General features: G+C 35.8%; 2 protein-coding genes across 4 annotated transcripts; one reads left to right on the forward strand and one right to left on the reverse strand.

The window, feature by feature from the left end:
- The first annotated feature begins 3,899 nt into the window (after nucleotides 1-3,899).
- On the forward strand, nucleotides 3,900-6,378 carry LOC128261451 (proteasome maturation protein). Its single transcript, XM_052995164.1, has 3 exons — nucleotides 3,900-4,032; nucleotides 4,097-4,362; nucleotides 6,133-6,378. The coding sequence occupies exons 1-3, from the start codon at nucleotides 4,030-4,032 to the stop codon at nucleotides 6,266-6,268; spliced, it is 405 nt and encodes a 134-aa protein (XP_052851124.1). The 5' UTR covers nucleotides 3,900-4,029; the 3' UTR covers nucleotides 6,269-6,378.
- Nucleotides 6,379-6,827: 449 nt separating this feature from the next.
- Nucleotides 6,828-16,606, reverse strand: LOC128261450 (protein PALS2). Of its 3 annotated transcripts, XM_052995161.1 has the most exons (10): nucleotides 16,208-16,606; nucleotides 15,147-15,244; nucleotides 10,719-10,871; nucleotides 9,349-9,846; nucleotides 8,696-8,794; nucleotides 8,474-8,635; nucleotides 8,201-8,411; nucleotides 7,458-7,789; nucleotides 7,322-7,396; nucleotides 6,828-7,157 (listed from the first exon to the last, which is right to left on the reverse strand). In XM_052995161.1, the coding sequence occupies exons 1-10, from the start codon at nucleotides 16,311-16,313 to the stop codon at nucleotides 6,981-6,983; spliced, it is 1,911 nt and encodes a 636-aa protein (XP_052851121.1). In that variant the 5' UTR covers nucleotides 16,314-16,606; the 3' UTR covers nucleotides 6,828-6,980. The 3 variants fall into 3 exon arrangements, with proteins under 3 accessions (XP_052851121.1, XP_052851123.1, XP_052851122.1); XM_052995163.1 differs by lacking the exons at nucleotides 15,147-15,244; nucleotides 16,208-16,606 and adding an exon at nucleotides 12,775-12,851; XM_052995162.1 differs by lacking the exons at nucleotides 15,147-15,244; nucleotides 16,208-16,606 and adding an exon at nucleotides 12,676-12,808 and having other exon boundaries at nucleotides 10,721-10,871.
- Nucleotides 16,607-17,719: the final 1,113 nt, after the last annotated feature.

Here is a 17,719-nt window from a genome sequence, read left to right on the forward strand (position 1 = left end):
GATCTTACTCAGATCACTCACGAACGGGATATAACTTTTATGGCCACCATGCACAGCAAAAAAATGGATAAAATATATATGTTTTTTAAAGCTATTAATATCTTTGTAAAGCAGTTCAAAAACTTGTAAAGTTCTTTAACATAATATTTAAAGCATTTTATGTAATGTAAGCAGAAAATCCATGATTATATGATTCTTTAAACCTTTTTTTTTATTTAAATAATTTATAGAGACCCTGAAAACATATTTCCGAACGCTAATTTGTTGATAAATTTTATGTTTATAAGTTTTGCATTAAAAAAAATAATATTTTTTTTTACCTTATCATGTAACTATTTTTAATTTTGCCTATTGAATAAAATTTCATTTAAACATATAACAAATAGTATTACTTTACACTGTTAAGTTTTACATTAAAACAATAATATTTTTTTTACATAATAAGCAGAACTATCATCACTATTTTTAATTTTTAATTTTGCCTATTGAATAAAGTTTCATATAAACATATAACAAGTAGTATTAGAGATCTATTAATGTAATCCACTGTTAAGTTTTGCATTTAAACAATAATATTTTTGTTTTACTGATAAGCAGAACTATCATCACTATTTGTTATTTTTAATTTTGCCCATTGAATAAAGTTTCATCAAAAAATATAACAAATAGTAGTAGAGATCAACTAATAATAATATATGCCTTCTATTTGTGTGACTCACTCAATATTCTCTCAGTGCATGGCAATATGGCTGCTAATAGGGTCCAGAGCAGTTGCCCTGCCCCAGCTCCACCCCGCTTCCTCGTATCTTAATTGGCACCCATGGGGAGGAGGATCGTCAAAGCGGCAGCGACCCCTATGGATATAAAAAAATAGAAAGATGCCGAATAGCCCCGGACTCTGGTCCGGCATAATGCCCAATCATCTTGACGGCTGCTTACAGCTGCTCCCTGTTCCACGTCTCTGTTCTCTGTTCGCTGATCCCCGATCTTCCATCTCCGGGTCCCAATCCATTGTCCTCGTCTTCCGCCGAGTCTTGCAGCCATAAAAGTTTATGGCAGCCGAGAAAAGTAACGAAACATTCAAACTTTTTCTGCCGTTAACGAAGCCTCCTCCTCTTTCGATCCGTGATCAATTCCCAGTGGCCGTTGTATGTCTCTATTAGCGACGACAATGGCGAACGATGGCCAGCATCCAGTGGAGACCGACTGCAAAAGATTATAAATTTTACACTATATATATACGTCATACACAATTGGGTGTACTTATGCACTAAGCGAAATCAAGACATCTGAAATCTAGTTAGCAAATTCTTTTCTCTTTTGAAATTTAACTGCGAACCCAACATTGAACTCAATTCTGGCCTTTTTTGCGGTATTTATAATAAAGTAACTTTGTTAGTTTTAAATATAAATAGGGGAATTGTAAGCAAAACAGTTTTTTACCAAAATAAGAAATGGGTAATTTTGGAATGATAGCAAATTGATGATTTAAACATAACATTTTACTTAAGACTTTTTGAAAGAATTTTTTTTTAGTGATTGGTATTTTAATCGTTATATTTCGGTCTTCAGATTGAAATAATATGTTTCTTTCCTAAAATTTCTTAGATTTATCTCACTGCACGTGTAAAAACCATGGGGGTAGAGAATATCAGTAAAATCAAACAGTTTTTAAAAGAATTCCCCTGATCTGATCGACCCCCCTCTAGTTGCGCCTATGTTTTCCCTTATTTTTTTGTATACATCTTCGACTTTTATGCTTTTATTGCTGTGAAAAAATGTTAATTCTCGACATTATACTTTTATTTGACTTTTACATTTCGATCTTTTCGCCCTGAGATCTTCATCCGACCATACAAAGTTGACTCTTTGGTCATCCATATATCCATATATTCGACTGGGTAAATTGGTTGATTCGCTCCAGACTTGTCTACTATGTATTAATTGGTGAAGGCCGTAAAACGGAAAGTAAGTGCCATAAATCAATTGTCGAAAAAGATTTGAAGGGGAAAGAAAAAGGGAGTGCTTAATAAGAAAAATATTTCAAAAAGACTCAAGATTTTGTATGAGTTAAGTTAACTAATATCTTTTATTGATATTTTAAATTCCTCATTATTTATTATTTGACATAAAGAAAAGTAGGAAATACATTTTTATAATTTAAGTTGCATCAAAATTGAACGTAGATGTACATCTCAAAGTAATAACAATTTTTTTATCAGCTAGACGCCATAAATATAACCGTTTTGATATTTTTATTGTAAATTTATGAATTGTCTGCTTGATATTTTCCCTTATCAAATTGTCAGTTTCTAAATAAAGTGTTCATTCATTAAAAATAATGGTGATAAAAGAAAAAAACTACGTTTTTTTTTAACTGTTATGTCATTTATTACTATAAAATATGTACATTATTTCAACACTGTCAATTAAGTTTGTCAAAAACAAGAACTTTAATTTTTCTGTATTTATATTTAACGATTTATATGTAACGATTTAAATTAATTAACTGACACAAGCATTATTTTTATGTAAATACTCCAAAATAATGATATTAATGTTTTGTCAATAAATTTATAATGCATGTATTTAATCACCAAAAACTTAAATATATTTCTGGTTCAAATATGAATTCGGCATTATAACTCCACATATTAATTTAGAATGCTCTACATCAAAATATCGAAATCATAAATAACAAACAAAATGAGTTTCCGCGCAAGATCAGACTGGCAAATATACTATTCCACTTTAAAACGAAGCCACAGATCCATCCGGTTATTGTTTTTATATGGCTGCCTTTCGGTTTCAAGTTCAGATTGGATAGGATCGGATCTCCCAGAGACAGTTTGTGTCTATTGTGTGCGGGGGATTGATTAACACAATATCCACCGACCGAAATCTTTATTAGTGACCATGCACTAATTAAGCTCTGTCGTGTGATTTTGGGGGTTCGCATTCGTTCGCGCTTGTCACTCGATGCAAATGAATCGCGTCTCTGTGGAGCAGAAGATCATAAAAGCCGCTAAAAGGTGTGGGCGAGAAAAGGAAAACAATTCTTTTGTTTATCGAATTGATTAGAGCTGCGGCCGAGTTCGATATATATACTGTAAATTCGTTGCCGGCCAGGCGAGGGTGTAATTAATCACAACACTCAAGTTCGTCACTTGACCAATGTGCTAAACGCGCTAATAAAACAAATTTACATAGACCAAATTTTACTTATCAATACTAAATTGAATTAAAGTGACGGATGGCAATCCAAAAATTATACAAAACAAACAAAAATGTTACTAAAAAAGAGCCAAAAAATAATTGAATTGTAGGCAAAATGCGTCACTCTTACAATTTTTTAATTTATAATATATGCCTAGAACAACTCCCAAATATTGTATTTAAGTTGACAGGATAAATACTTTTGGAGTTACATATATGTGGACAAACTAACTCAAAAAGTAATGATATTTTGATTCCAAAATATATAAATCGATGTAGTGGAAAATAATTGAAAAAGGGCTTGTTTTCGAATTACATAGAACAACAAATTGAACGCTTATTACATTTTGTTTTGGCTTAAAATGTGTTTAAATCTAAAAGATACGTTAGCCCAGAACTGCACATTATCATATATAGGTTTTAAAAAAATAACCATCAATTATTCTGATTTTTTAGCTTTACGTTTATTGTAAGTTATTTTTTTTCTTATCAAAGGCAAAAGTTCAAATTTACCGCACTTCCCATGTACGGATACGGTTTGAGTCCAGATAAGGATGTGAAGTAAAATGGGTTGAGTCGGCGCTAAGCCGCTAGCTAAGACATTAACCATAACTTTTTAGAGATGGATAAATATCGATGTCCCTGATACATCGATAAGACCGATGTAAAAAAAACATCGATGATATCGATGTTGGCATCGATGTTTCACCGCCTTCCATCTCTAACAGAATTTGTTTGTCATCCAACAAGATTTTTGTAAATCACTATTTATTCTCTTCGAAAAATCTAAAATACCCTAAAAGAAGAGACAAGATGGTGAGTACATGGGATTGTCCTGTTAACAAAGGTGCTAATGAAGTGATAACTCCTCGCGGTACAGTATCAGCCATCACTGAAAGTGCAGCCCGCGGAGGTGTCCGTACTGAATGCCACCGGCCGTGTGGGAATGCCCACGGAGGCCAACTGCCTGAACCAACTGGCCCACGTCCACCGGCTGCGCGATTCGGAGCTAAACTACAATGAGCACCAGTACAACCTCAACATGCAGATGCTGCGCAACCGCGAGGGACTCGGCGTGCCCCTCAAAATGGGAATGGAGCGATTCGCAGCCCGCCAGGTGGGCCGTCTGCCCTTCCTTCCGTCCAGGTAAGTTTTTGTCATCCCAGGGAATATCCCTTCATCTTCACAGGGAACCATAATTAAGCCCAATAACACCCTGTGTACCTGTGTTATCACAGGGAAACAACATCATTCCAAATGTTTCACATAAGATCTAGTTTACAATTCTATCTCTAGTGCAGTCGTCAGTAGTCCGTTTCTCCTATGATCAGTCATTTAGTTGTTTTATGTCTTTGCTTTCTGTTCGTTGATACCGGTCAAATGTCAATAATTGACAATTCAGATATAAGTTGGAAGTATACATGTATTACCATTCTTTTTATTACAACCTTTAAGATTCCGTATAAAACCAACTAATAATAAATAGTTTTCCATTAAAAAATGTTAAAATGTTAACATTTTCTTTTTCATTTTTATTTTTTTTCAAGTCAGTCCGAGTAAAACTAACTACGTTTCAAACGACCGGCCGTGTTATCAGGTAGTTCACGAATGAAAAACTTTAAATCGATTTTCCCGAAAACGTATTTTTTGAAGTACGTGAACATCAGCACTCAAAGTTTACTGAACCGATCCTTTTAAAAATATGAACCTTACTTCTTCACATAATTCAGCAGGTAATCACGAATTGTTTTTTTTTTTATACCCGTTCAATTATATTATTATAATTTCAATCAGAAGTTTGCAACGCAAACGCACATTTCCGACCCTATAAAGTATATATAATCTTGATCAGCATCACTAGGAGAGCCGATCTAGCCGTCTGTCCGTCCGTTTCTATGCAAACTAGTCTCTCAGTTTTAAAGCTATCCGCATAAAAATTTCCCAATAGTTGTCTTTATATAGTATATAAGTCGGAACGATTCGGATCGGACGACTGTAGCATAAAGCTCCCATAGGAACATAAATAAAAAAAAACTATATGTTTGCTTTAAAAAATTTTTTTTTTAACTTCTCGAGATTAAATTACTAATTTTTAAATATTACGGTTTAAATTTCATTAAAATCGGGCGACTGTATCACATAGCTCCCATTGAAACAATCTAAATATAAAAAAACAAAAATAAATAAATATGTAAGGTCTCAATTTTTTGTTTAAAAAAAATATTTTTGACTAAGTAGTAATTTGATAGTTCAGAATTACGCTTTTAATTTTATTCAAATCAGAAAACGATATCATATAGTTGCCATAGGAACGATCGAATAATTAAGCTTGAAATCATAATAGCTTCAATGTTTTAAAACATATATATATAACATATTTAATTTTTGCAATATCTGCAAGGGTATAAAAAACTGAACTTTTGAGACTGATATGTGATCATATGTCGACTTCTCGGCTGCAATATACATTTTTACTTAGGATATCAATAGGATATAATTGTATAAGAAGTAGTCTAGAGAAAATAATGGTTGAAGCCTTCTTTTTAAGCCCTGTGAGAAAAAGATTCTGCGAACAATTTAATTTAAATATCTAGAGATGGTTTTATCTGCGCAATACCAACTCGTCAAATTGTTTAATGTAATGTAAGCAAATTCAAATCTAAGTTTCACGTAAATGCTTTCTTCTAGGAACAAAAATCTAAAAAGAAAAAAAAATCTAATGGTTAAATTTCCTTGATTTATTTGTTTTAAGAAAAAAATGTTGCAAATTCAAAATTGGTTTACACTTGGTTCCTAAATATCAACACACATTTTATGAAATTATTGTTTAACTAAAAGTTAGTTGATTTCCATCACTCATTATATTGTTCTCAGACTTTCTTCTTAATTGTCTCAATTGTCAATCATTGCTTGCAGTAACTTCATGGATGATGTCCTGACTGGCCGTTGTGACTCCATTGGTTTCGAGGACTTTATGAATCTGCCCGAGTACAGCGAGCAAATGCGTCAGCCCCACGCTGTGGTGGAGAAATCACTTGGCATTCACCAGTAAATCCTCATAAATATAGTTGCTTAAATGCTTGGCATTTAACCCACACATTCTAACAGTTAATATTCAGCTAATAAAATTTATTTTGGTGCCCCGGCTAAAGGATAACAAAATCTCTCATTTCTTTGAGCCAAATTTATTTGTATTTTATTTGTTTTACTTCACATCAATATTCAACTAGTTCGTTAAACTTATACACTTTATTCAAACAAGTCTAAAAACTACAAGAAATATTGGCAGAAAGGATTGTTGTACTGAGGAGATTCGTTAAAATTATGAACTGAAGAGATATGCATCGACATAAATCATTATGTATGTATAAATAAAACAATAAGAGGTTGTAAAATGGACGAAATCGTTTCGTAAAATTTGACTTAAACTTAAGGACAACTGAATTGTAAACGGAGGGCGATTTTCAAATTGTACAAAACATTGATATATATACATATTTGTTATTAAAAGAGGCAAATAGCAGTAATTGATTTTGGAATTAACAGATATTACTGAGCTAACCGTGAAAAAGTTTTCAAACCTTCATTGGGAATTGATGATTTTTTTGCGATTTTTGTTAGTTTTGTAGTGCGCTGTGATTTTCTAGCTTCAATTACTGGAATAATCCCTTTTGATGTGATGATAGGCAATAGATTTCTGTTGTATATATTTTCTCTATAAGCAGGAAGGCGAAATGCAAAAGCTTATGTTTAGAGTTTCGTTTTTAGTAGATCCAATTGACAGGCACCCACTGCTCCTCGTGGCTCATCTGATCGAGGGTTTCCACCACCTGACGGAATGTCTCATCAAAGTCCTCGTTCACGATGACCATGTCAAAGTATTTCTCGTATTTTCGCTGGACAAAGCTGCTCTCCTCGACGGTGGCAACCAGGTCGTCGTCCTGTTGAATATAACCATACAAATCGAATGTGTTAAGCAATGTCTGGGTATTCAGGCAGAGATCTAAGAGGGCTACTAGGGTGGCCTAGGTGCACCAAGCGGATGAGTGAATTTATCACATTTTATACGTATTTCTCTTAGCATTGGGTCAGAAGGCAACTTTACCTCATACAACGATGCTAGGGACTCTAGCGTACGGGCTCGTCTGGAGCTGAATCTTATGGAACTCTGGCGATCGAACTGTGGAAAACGTGCTCGGATTAAAGGAGTGTCAAATCTAAGGGTACTACGTCAAACATACTGATAAATTCCTATTGGAGCCCGTGGCCCGGCGATCCGCATAGATCGTCTTGAGCTGTTCCATGCCCGGCGCTGCCACAAAAATGACAAATGGCATCAGTTCCTGGCTGTTGTGCAGGATCTTCAGGGCATTTGGGGCACAATCCAGGATGCACATGCGCCCGCTATTGATCACATCCTTGATGGACTGCAAATGGGTGCCGTACAGATTGCCATTGTGCTCGCCGTACTCCAAGAACTCGTTATTCTTCACGGCCTCATCCATCTCCTCGCGATCCATGAACCAATAGCTTGTCCCGTTCTCCTCCAAGGCGCGCTTGGGACGACTGGTATCTGAAGCGGGTAAGTAATTTAGTCAAGTATTATTAAAAACCTTAATAATTAAATTGAATAGTATAAGTCCGATTCATAAATCTGATGACTGCAATTTCGACTTCAGACTTCATTTCGACTTATGTTCATGTCATTAGAATATACCTAGGTATAAACTTTAAGCAAAAGTATTAAAAATGTGGAATAAATTCTTGGAACTTTTTTTACATTTTAAAGACTGCATTTTTGATTAATGTTAATTCCAAATCTAAGCAAAGCAAAACAAAATAAAAATAATAACGTATAATAATATATAAGTTAATAACAATAAGATAAAACTGTGCTTAAATTTTCATTGTAACACTATGTTATAAAAGCTAAAACTATTATAGAAATTTGAACAATTCTACACAATCATTAAAGTACACTTACGTGGAATTACCGCTCCAAACTTGTCCACATCGCTGTTGATCAGACGATTCTTGAGCGTTCGTCTTCCCACTCCGGAAACGCCGATGAGGACCAGCGTTTTCCTGCGGAACGGAGGCATCCGGGTGACCTCTTCATAGAGCAAAAGTTCCGCCTTGTCGAACTCACAATTGGCCACCGATCTGTACATGGTCTTTCGCTTACGCTTCGAGATCTAAAGGGAAATGGTATGATGTTAACTAGGTCATAATTTAAAAGCGTTGTAGGAGAACTAACCCTCGTCCCGCAAATGCCAATTTTGTGAACATAGTCCGCTTCCGGGGCCACAAAAGCTTTGCGTCGCTCCTCCAGTTCTTGAGATGGTATAAGACCAATTTTATCCGATTCGGCAGTAATGTTCTTAGCCTGCCACCAGTTGGGGTCCTTGACATTAATGATCTTTTGGGGAAAGTGAAATTATATTGAGAGGAGTATAGTATTTTGCTTATGTCAACTTACCTGCAAAATATCACCCGATTTAAAGGGCAAACCAATGTCCCTGCATGGCAGCAATGAATCCTCCGATGGATTGTATGTGAACAAGGCACGCATATAGCACTGTTAATATGTAATAAATTAAAAATTTAAATTACATTAAGGTTTTAACTGCTTTTTGGTTACTAAGCCAAGATTTACTTACTTAGTTGCAAGCGATTCGAGAATTTTGATGGAAATTCGTTCTAGGACTGACTAATATTAATTTAGTTATATTTTAAGACTATAATTGGGTTTTCTTTAAATAAAAAGTTGTAAGCAGTACTTAAAAAAAAGGGCAGCTAGCACAATAAACCCACGAATACACGAAAAAATAATGGAAAAGAATCAAAGATGATAAGATGTTTTAAAAAAAAATGTTTTCATTTATTTTTGAAAACAGCCTTTCATCTTGATCAATGTAGTTAATTTAAAATATCAAAATACAAATGAAGCAAATAACGGTTAATAATATAATAAAAATTCCAATTTCATTTGTTGAATTTTCATCAAATTTTTAAACAATCTCAAGCCCAACTACAATACATAGAATGCCCTCGCAACTAATCAAAATTCATGCAAGCAAGCAGCAATCTTTGGAAGACAAAAAGAATTCTTCAAGCAGACATCGAACTTACCGTCAGTTTCTTGCCCGTCTCGAGACCCGCGATGCCATTCTGCTTTACCTGACCCCCACTCACAGTGTAGCGACCGCTCTTGATCTCCTCATCGACATTGGGTCCGATCTTCAGGGTGAGATTCTCTTTGGCCCGCGACACCTCCACCTGCAGGTCATCGGGCGTACGGACTGGGGTGCCATTCACCTCCAGAATCACATCGCCCACATGCAGCATGCCCTGCTTGTCGATGACGCCGCCTGCCAGAATCCTGGCCACCACCAGTTGCTTGAACTCATCCAGTTCGACGGTCAGGCCCAGGGGTTTGCTGGGATCGCGGCGCAGGCCCACCATCTTGATGGTCTCCACTGGCATCTTGGTGCTGAGAATGTCCTCGGTGAACAGGTAGCCACCCGATTGGCGTTGGCTGGCGATCTCTAGTTGGCTGGTGGATCCGCCGGCAGCTTTCAGTCGTTGCTCGTAAAGCGCACCTATCTCATCGTGGGCGCGCAAGAGGGCCTGAAATAAAAATAAAAATAGTTTATTAAAATGTACATCTGAACAAACTTTAAAAATATATATATTTTGTTTGTTTAATAACAATTTCAATCAATTAAAATTCAATATTCAAAGAATATGGAAAACATAAAGAAGAAGAATCTCTCAAAGTTTATTTTTGAAATCGGAAATACTATTTTATACATTGATTTATAGTTAACAATGAACTGCTAACTTACACATATATGCTAAAAATAAGTCTAACTTAAACTAAACAGTCCCTTTGAAAAATTGTAATTTAGTAGCAAACTCTAAAAAAAATGCATATTTTAAAAAAATCAAAATATATATTTTTTTAAAATCTGTAATGTTGAGCAATAAATGTATTTGTAAATATTTAAATGCATGATATGATATTTTTTCTCTAAGCTTTTTCTTTTAGCAGAGCACTCTTCCTGCAAACTTTTGCAAAAAGATTGTGGTTTTAAAATTAAGTTAGATCAGCAAAACAGAGATGCCTTCTGAAACTCAGGCCCTATCTTAAAAGAATAAATAAATAAGATGACTAACTTCCGTTTAATGATGTTGAAAAAAAATCCCTAAAGCCCTATCTTAAAAGAATAAACAAATAAGGTGGTGATGCTGAAAAAATATCTAAAGTAAATTTAAAAAAAATACGTAACTTAAAGGTTAATAATATTAACTTAATATTATCAAAAGAAATTTGTTTAAATAGTCGGTTTCAAGAAATATGAATTCAAAAGGAATACTTAAAACCAAACTTACTGTCACGAGAATATTGGAATATTGAAAGTAAGATAAATTACTTTTGAGCAATATTTTCTAGTGAGAGTGGTGAAAGGCTTTCCCAATCATTTTCCTTGGCTACTTACACGAAAATGCGGTTGGGCGAGAAGCTTGGCGAGCTCTCGTGACTCCAGACGCCTCGAGGGTGAGAACTTGCGGATAATGTCGTCGCAGATCGGCTTGTTGTTCAGATGAGCGGGCAGGAATAATGGCACTGGCTGCGGCTCGGTCGAATTCAGCTGCAGAGGAGAAAGACAAAATGCGAAGAGTTCGTCATGTGCGGCTAATTAAATTCAGTGCTGTGTCTGGGGCGTGCCTGCCCTAGGTCAAGTTATGTGATGCCGATGCCGATGCCACCAACTTAATTGAGCGAGTGCGTTAATTGGACCAAGCTTTTTTGGGCAGACCTCTCCATCGGTGCCATTTAACCCCCTAGTGAACTATGCTGTTGACAACGGAATATTTGGAGTCTTAGGTCAAAAATTAGGTCGCTTGCCATTTGAATTTGGGTCGCATGGAAAGTGAGTTTTCTGCTTTAATTGCACATAATTTCGTCTTCCGGCCATATTTGTTCCCTGCGTCTGCAGCCTTTGTTATTCTCTCGCAATTTGTATTTATTATTTTGGCCCCTCGGCTGTTTCCGCCCACGATGGGAAAGTCATCTGAGTCAACTCATGCAATATTTATGGGTATTTATTGTGGGAGTGCTTTTCTCTTTAGCTCTTTCGCCCGAGAATGTGATAAGCGGAAAACGAGGGAAAATGCATTTCTCTATAAGAACTCTATTCTGGGAAAACAATTTTTGAGTTTGCCTCTTAGCTGAATGGAATGTTAGGAATTTATTGCTAAGAGTGGAAGTTTAACTTATTATATCTATTTATTGTGAGGTGACAAGAGACAGATTTCAAACGTTTTATTCCTTTCGTTTTTTTCTGACAACCTGTTAGATAATGAGGAAAAACCCGATTTCCTGTCAAAATGGGTCACATTTTGGGAACTTTGATAATGGGTACTAAATGCCTCTTTCAATTCGAATAAATTATCAGCAAGCTTTTAAAAATATTTCTCTGAAATGCGTTCTCGATCGATGAGTAATCCTCCTGATCTTTGTTTATTTATTTACACTTTTCCTGTCGCCCATATAGAATTTCTGCTGAGTTCTACGGGTTTTATTTCAGTTCAGCTCTTTTTTTCCGTGTGAAAAATAGTGAAGAAGCCCCACGCGACAGACAATCCCCACCCTTTTTTCACACACACCCACAATTGTTATTGATACTTTGGCTTGGGGCTTTCACCTCCACTCAGCAAAATGTTTTCGTCATGACAACGTCAGTTTAAAATTGCCTCAAAATATAATGTACCGCAACAGGTGCTTACTAATTAAGCAAACTGTTAATTAGACACTCAGGCGAAAAAAACACGTAAATAACAAGGTAATTGTGTTTTATTTTTTTTTTTTGAAGGCTGACAGAAGCTGTGGCATTTTGTAAACTAAAACAAAATTGGCCAACACAGATGCTGGATTAAGTTATAAGTTTTTAAGGCCATTACGTTTATTTAATTACATTAACAGTGGGTAATATTTTTATTGGTCTCTTAAATGCTTTTTTCACTTATTTTTTGGAGCCACTCCCAAAACGCTAGTGAGCGTTTAAAGCCAAGAGCGAGCGGATATATCGGTGTATAGGTGTGTGCGGGAGAGAGCCTCTCTTTGCGTTTTTGGGAGTTTGAAAAGTTTTGGTAGTATGGAGTTTTGGGTTTTTTTGAAATGCCAAAACATGGCCAAGACTGTTGTTGGCCAGGTTACAAAACAATTCTCGGCGACTACGTCATCAATTTAAGCTTGGAAAAGCTTTTCGCAGTGGGGTTACCAAGGCACTAGCACAACACACTAATAACTGTTCCACTTTTTCGTTTTAACAATATTATTGATTGGTTCTGTATTAACAGTGGGTTTCGAAAATTCACAAGTTTTCTTTAGAATTTCAAGTGGAGGAAAAGCGTTTGCTGAGAGATAGAGAGAGTGAGAGAGGGCCAACTAACTGTTGCCTTTTGGTTCAAAACGAAGCCGCCCCGTTTAAGCCACGCTCACACACACTCCCGTACTAGCACCAATACAGTTGAGCACCAATGCTCACTCACTCGAATGGGCCAACAAAGTCGGAACGCGCGTTTTAAGCCGAAATGTAAACTGAACGTTAGCACTGCTCGCAAGTAACTGACTCACAAGCTCTCGAATCGAATCGAGCGGCGAGTTAGTGAGCGAGCTAGGGCTAGCTGTTGCCGTCTCTTTCTCTGGGTAGGCACCCTCTCGCTCTCGTTCGCTGGCTTGCCGTGAAAAAAGCTCGTCGTGAGCCAAGTTACAACTGTACGCAGCTATGTTATCGGCATGTTAGCTTACACTTAACAGTGGCTCAAATGCTATACTTGCGCTTACAGTGGGTTGCCCTCTCTTTAACTTTAAATTATGCTACCGATTTACACAGACCAAAAACTAATATCTTCTAAATTGCCAATATCTAGTCTTGTTATTATAAACTTTGACTACATTTAAAGAGTAAAACCGTAACACAATTCACTAGTTTTAAAAAAGATCTGCATTACAATAATTAAAAGAAAGGGAAAAAAGAAGGTCTGGTCTGAAACGCCTTTCCGCAAACCCTTTTTCTAAAAGTTTAATAGACAACATAACCAGAAACACCTCAATCAGTGAAGCTTTGGATTAAGGAGAACACATATATTATGCTAAAAGATTTTCAGAAATTTAAGAAAAAACAGTAACCAGTATTTTAACAAAGAATATATATAATACCAAATCTTATTTAAATAGGAAATCGTTGTGTTTAAAAATATGGAAACTTCAAAAACATTATTTCGTTCTTAGCTTTAAATTCAAAGTGCCTTTTGTGATCTTGCCAGCATCTGAATCCGATTTCAATCTTCGCTTCTAAGCTTTTCGCTCTTTCTTACCCTTTATATGGTTTTAGTGCTCCCAGCCACAACTGCATTAGTAGGCCAACAAGCTAAGCGCTTTTTGTGCATCGTTTTCGAGCTCAGGTAACATAAAAAGCGTCGTGTTTACGTTGAAACTATATTTCCAAACCGGTTTTCTTATTCACACTCAAATACACACAACTTCTTTGGGGCGTTGATGTCAAAGAGTTGACACGGCGACTTGTTCCTCGTTTTATGTAATCTGCATAAAATGGGGGAGTGTTCGAAGGAGCGGTGCCGACAGGAAAGTTGGGGGGTCATCGAAATTGGTAAGTGGTAAGTGACATTTCATATTTTCTTATCTCGTGACTCGTAGGTTTAATTACTTTCACTGCCTTTCTCAACAGCCACCAACCGCAGCATAACAACCACAATCGTATAAACCTGCCCAGGGAAATACCTCGGAAAATGTTGGATTCTAATTATCCGCGTCACGCGATGTTGCTTTCTTTTATATTTTCAGTGTTTTGGTTTGGATTGTTTTGTTTCTGCAATGCTTGTTTAAGGCTATAATAACTTTCGGTTTACGCTAGCCCTATTTAATGGGCATTTGTATTAAAAATATGTTACTTAATTTTACCATTAGGTGCAGTTCTGTATAAAGCTTAAAACTTAAAAAAACGTAAGCAAATGGTGGTCGATTCAAAATCTTCTAAGAAATGGCTGCTATATTGTCATTAAATAAAAACTTCATCCTTTTCGATACATTATTGCTGGTGGGAGAATACTCAGTACTATATAAGTACTAAAATTTTTTTTTTACTTTGGCATAATTTGTTGTTGATTGTTTTTTACAGAGCACAAGAAATTCGTATAATTTTCATAGTAACTTCAACTCACTGTTTCATAGCTTGTTGGCGTGTTTGCCGCTTAATCACTCAAACATATTTACAATTTGATTAAGTTACAAACTTTCAGGCAGTTTTTCTGACATAAAAACTCCAAAAAGGCGTTAAAATCAAAAATAAGTTCAGGTCAGCCCAATTTTCACTTCAATGGTTATATCACGATGATCTAATAGAAATCTCTCACCATCTGCATTAAAGCAAACTCATCATTATAGAGGTCAAGTTTAGTGCGAAAATACATAAGTGGAGAGGTAAAGAAAAAATGACAGTGCTAATGGGCCATAATAATTGCCACAAAAGATATAAGAGACAAAAGGCAATTGAAGTGTATATGGCTTAAGCCTGAAAATCATTTTATACACAGAAAGGTTTTATTTTTTATTTTGCTTGTGGGAGGCAAAGAAAATGATGTAATAAGGAAAGCAAACACACGCATATATTAGCAGCCCGGAAAATTCTATCTAGACCCAAAATCAGCATGCAATGCCATCGATAAAGTAAACACAAATGGCGAATGTGAATGTGTCGGTGTCGGTGTGAATGGAAAATGTGTGGAAAACATATGCGCAATTTTCTTATTGAGCAGATGCTCGAAGTCAAATAAGTGGGTCAGAAATTGTACCGAGTTATTTTTTCTCGACTTTTTACGTTTATGCGTTCTGGTCTACTTACCATCAGTTCCTTGTGGGGCGTGCTGGGATTGCTACGTAGTAAGCCCTTGAGGAAGATCTCATCGTGGTCAGATAGGTCCGTCGAGTTGCGGAAGGCAGCTAAATCGAAAGGAAAGTGTTTAAGACAAATCACAGTCGTAAACTTGCAATCGCAAACAGACGAAACGACAATCGTTTTGGCAGCTTAATGCCAGCTTTATAATAAAAGAAACATGGGCGCATCTAGGATTTTAGAAAAGGGGCCATTTTCGAATAGAAAGTACGTATATATTATTTAACTATAAAATTTAAATTGACAGATTTTATGTTTTAAATAATTTCATTATCTAGGTTTTTTTTTTATTAACCTTTCTTTAAAACAAAGTTGCCTAATTTAAAAGAATTCAAGCCAAGTTTTAAATAATTTCTAAAAAGTGATAGATCTTGTCAAGCAAGTTTGATGAAGTTTTTTTTGTGAACTGCGACTTAAATACAACAAATTCTATTGTATTTAATGCAAACTGGTTCCTCAAAAACGGAAAAGCTTTCCTAATTTCTGCAAATCGAAGATTATTGAGTGCCTATGGCCCAACTATTAAATGTTGAATTAAACTTTGAGTTTAAAAAAGTTCATCATCTTATTTACGTTAAAAACTTCTTTATACCCTTTTTATATTTTGTATAAGGCATAAATATATGGTTTACTTATTTTATAAAAAACATTATGGGTAATTTATGTCAATTTAAAAACTAGCTCTTCGTTTTGAATTATTAAGTGGCTATTGCTAGCTTAATTTTACTGAATGTTCTTTTTATTCTTATGCTTGCTCCCAAAAAAACAAACTTATATGAAAAACTATTGCCATTTTAGGACATACATAATTATGAATTTTTATTTAGCAGAGTATGTCAACGATTGCTACTTAAATGGATAAGAAATGTATTTTAAGTTAATGATTTTGTCCTCTGTATGCATTTTCACACTAAATTGTATTAACGTAAAATAAAGATTTTTAAGCAGGTTAAGGGAACTTTTCCTTAAATGACCCCTTTTCGGCGGTGCGGACACCCCTTGCCACGTACCGTTATCGGACGTATCGTCCTCGCCATTCACTTTGTTGTTGCTGGCCAACAGCTCCACTTTATCTTGGCGAGCTTGACGTCGTGACCGAGCGCTCCACCGCACCATTGTGGCGCCGAGAACGAGGCAAAATAAGAGGAAGAAGCAGTACCGAATGGGAGGTGGCCAATATAATAGCCCAAAATTAAGTTAAGCCAAGGATGTCTCGAATTTCGAGCCTAAAAAAAGGGGTTACCCTTATGTTTTAGCCATATGTCAAGCCTCTAAAACTCAACTTGTATTGAAGGAGCAATCACTTGTTGTTATTGTTATAAAGACAACGCCACGCAAAACAACAAAAACAAACACTCGCGAGAAGAATTCACATCTGCGCCAGCGAGGAAACAACCGACTTGTTTGTGAGAGAGAGTCCAACTAAGCAGAGAAACCGCTTTTGTTGCATGCTTAATTCAAAGCTCAAAGAAAAAGCTTTTTCGGGTGAAATTTTAAATAAAGTGCGCCTATCGGTTTTTAAATAAGTTATTTATCGGCGCCATTTCTTTAAAACAACTTGTTGTTCGCGATTTAAAGCATCGCAATTATGCGCAACTTCCTTAAAAAAGTTAGGTCTTAAATTTTAAAATTTTTAGTAGCATAAATTACGTTTTTATTATGTATGTAGGTGTATGCGGAGCATTTTAAAGAAGGACATAAATTGTATCTTCTGAAGGAGTTTAGCAGAGAGGAAGACGTCAATATGCTTATACAGAAGTGAGAAGTTTGCAACGCAGTTAAGAAAATATTTCCGACCCTATAAGGTATATATATTCTTGATCAGCATCACTAGGAGAGTCGATCTAGCCATGTCCGTCTGTCCGTCCGTTTCTACGTCTCTCAGTTTTGAACCTATATGCATGAAACTTTTCCAAAAGTCGTCTTTCTATTGCAGGTAGTACATAAGTAGGAACGAACCGGATCGGACGACTATAGGATATAGCTCACATAGGAACAATCGACATATGGTAATGGTTAAATATTTCAAAACACAGCAACATGCTGCTGCAACATGAATGACAGCGAAAAATCTATAAAAGCATCTCGCAAACAACACAATCCGTAATTGAGCGGAAACGAAAAAAAAAAACATAAAAACCAAGAACCTGGAGGGACAAACATTGAAACATCGGTATATCGATGTTGGCTTGTTTTCCCACCTCTAAGCAACATGGCTTTGGACAGCATGTTGTTTGCCACGGTCAACATGTTGCCTGCTGAGATGTTGGGTTTATGTATTGCAGTAAAATGTTAGCCAAACGTCGAACTAACAGAAAAATGTAAGCGAATCGTCAAACTAACAGAAAAAACAAATTTGAAATTTGAGTTTGTGTTTGAAACGACCGAATGGACCTTTCCAATATTGATCCCTGGTTTTTTTTGACTCAGTTTTAATTTTCCAATTTACGATTGGTTTTTTTAGCGATGAAAAAGAAAAAAATCATGGTTCCGGTTCCTAAACTAAAAAGTTCAGTTCTTTT

The sequence above is a fragment of the Drosophila gunungcola genome, unplaced genomic scaffold (genome assembly GCF_025200985.1).
Source record: "Drosophila gunungcola strain Sukarami unplaced genomic scaffold, Dgunungcola_SK_2 000001F, whole genome shotgun sequence".
In the NCBI taxonomy this organism is placed as follows: Eukaryota; Metazoa; Arthropoda; class Insecta; order Diptera; family Drosophilidae; genus Drosophila; species Drosophila gunungcola.

Excerpts from the sequence above, each read along its gene's own strand:
- LOC128261451 (XM_052995164.1), top strand. Across the intron at positions 4,363-6,132 it reads CTGCCCTTCCTTCCGTCCAG|TAACTTCATGGATGATGTCC; the intron begins GTAAGTTTTTGT and ends CATTGCTTGCAG.
- LOC128261450 (XM_052995161.1), bottom strand. The coding sequence starts at position 16,313 with ATGGTGCGGTGGAGCGCTCGGTCACGACGTCAAGCTCGCCAAGATAAA. Across the intron at positions 8,636-8,695 it reads AATCGGGTGATATTTTGCAG|ATCATTAATGTCAAGGACCC; the intron begins GTAAGTTGACAT and ends TTTCCCCAAAAG. Across the intron at positions 8,412-8,473 it reads TTGGCATTTGCGGGACGAGG|ATCTCGAAGCGTAAGCGAAA; the intron begins GTTAGTTCTCCT and ends ATTTCCCTTTAG.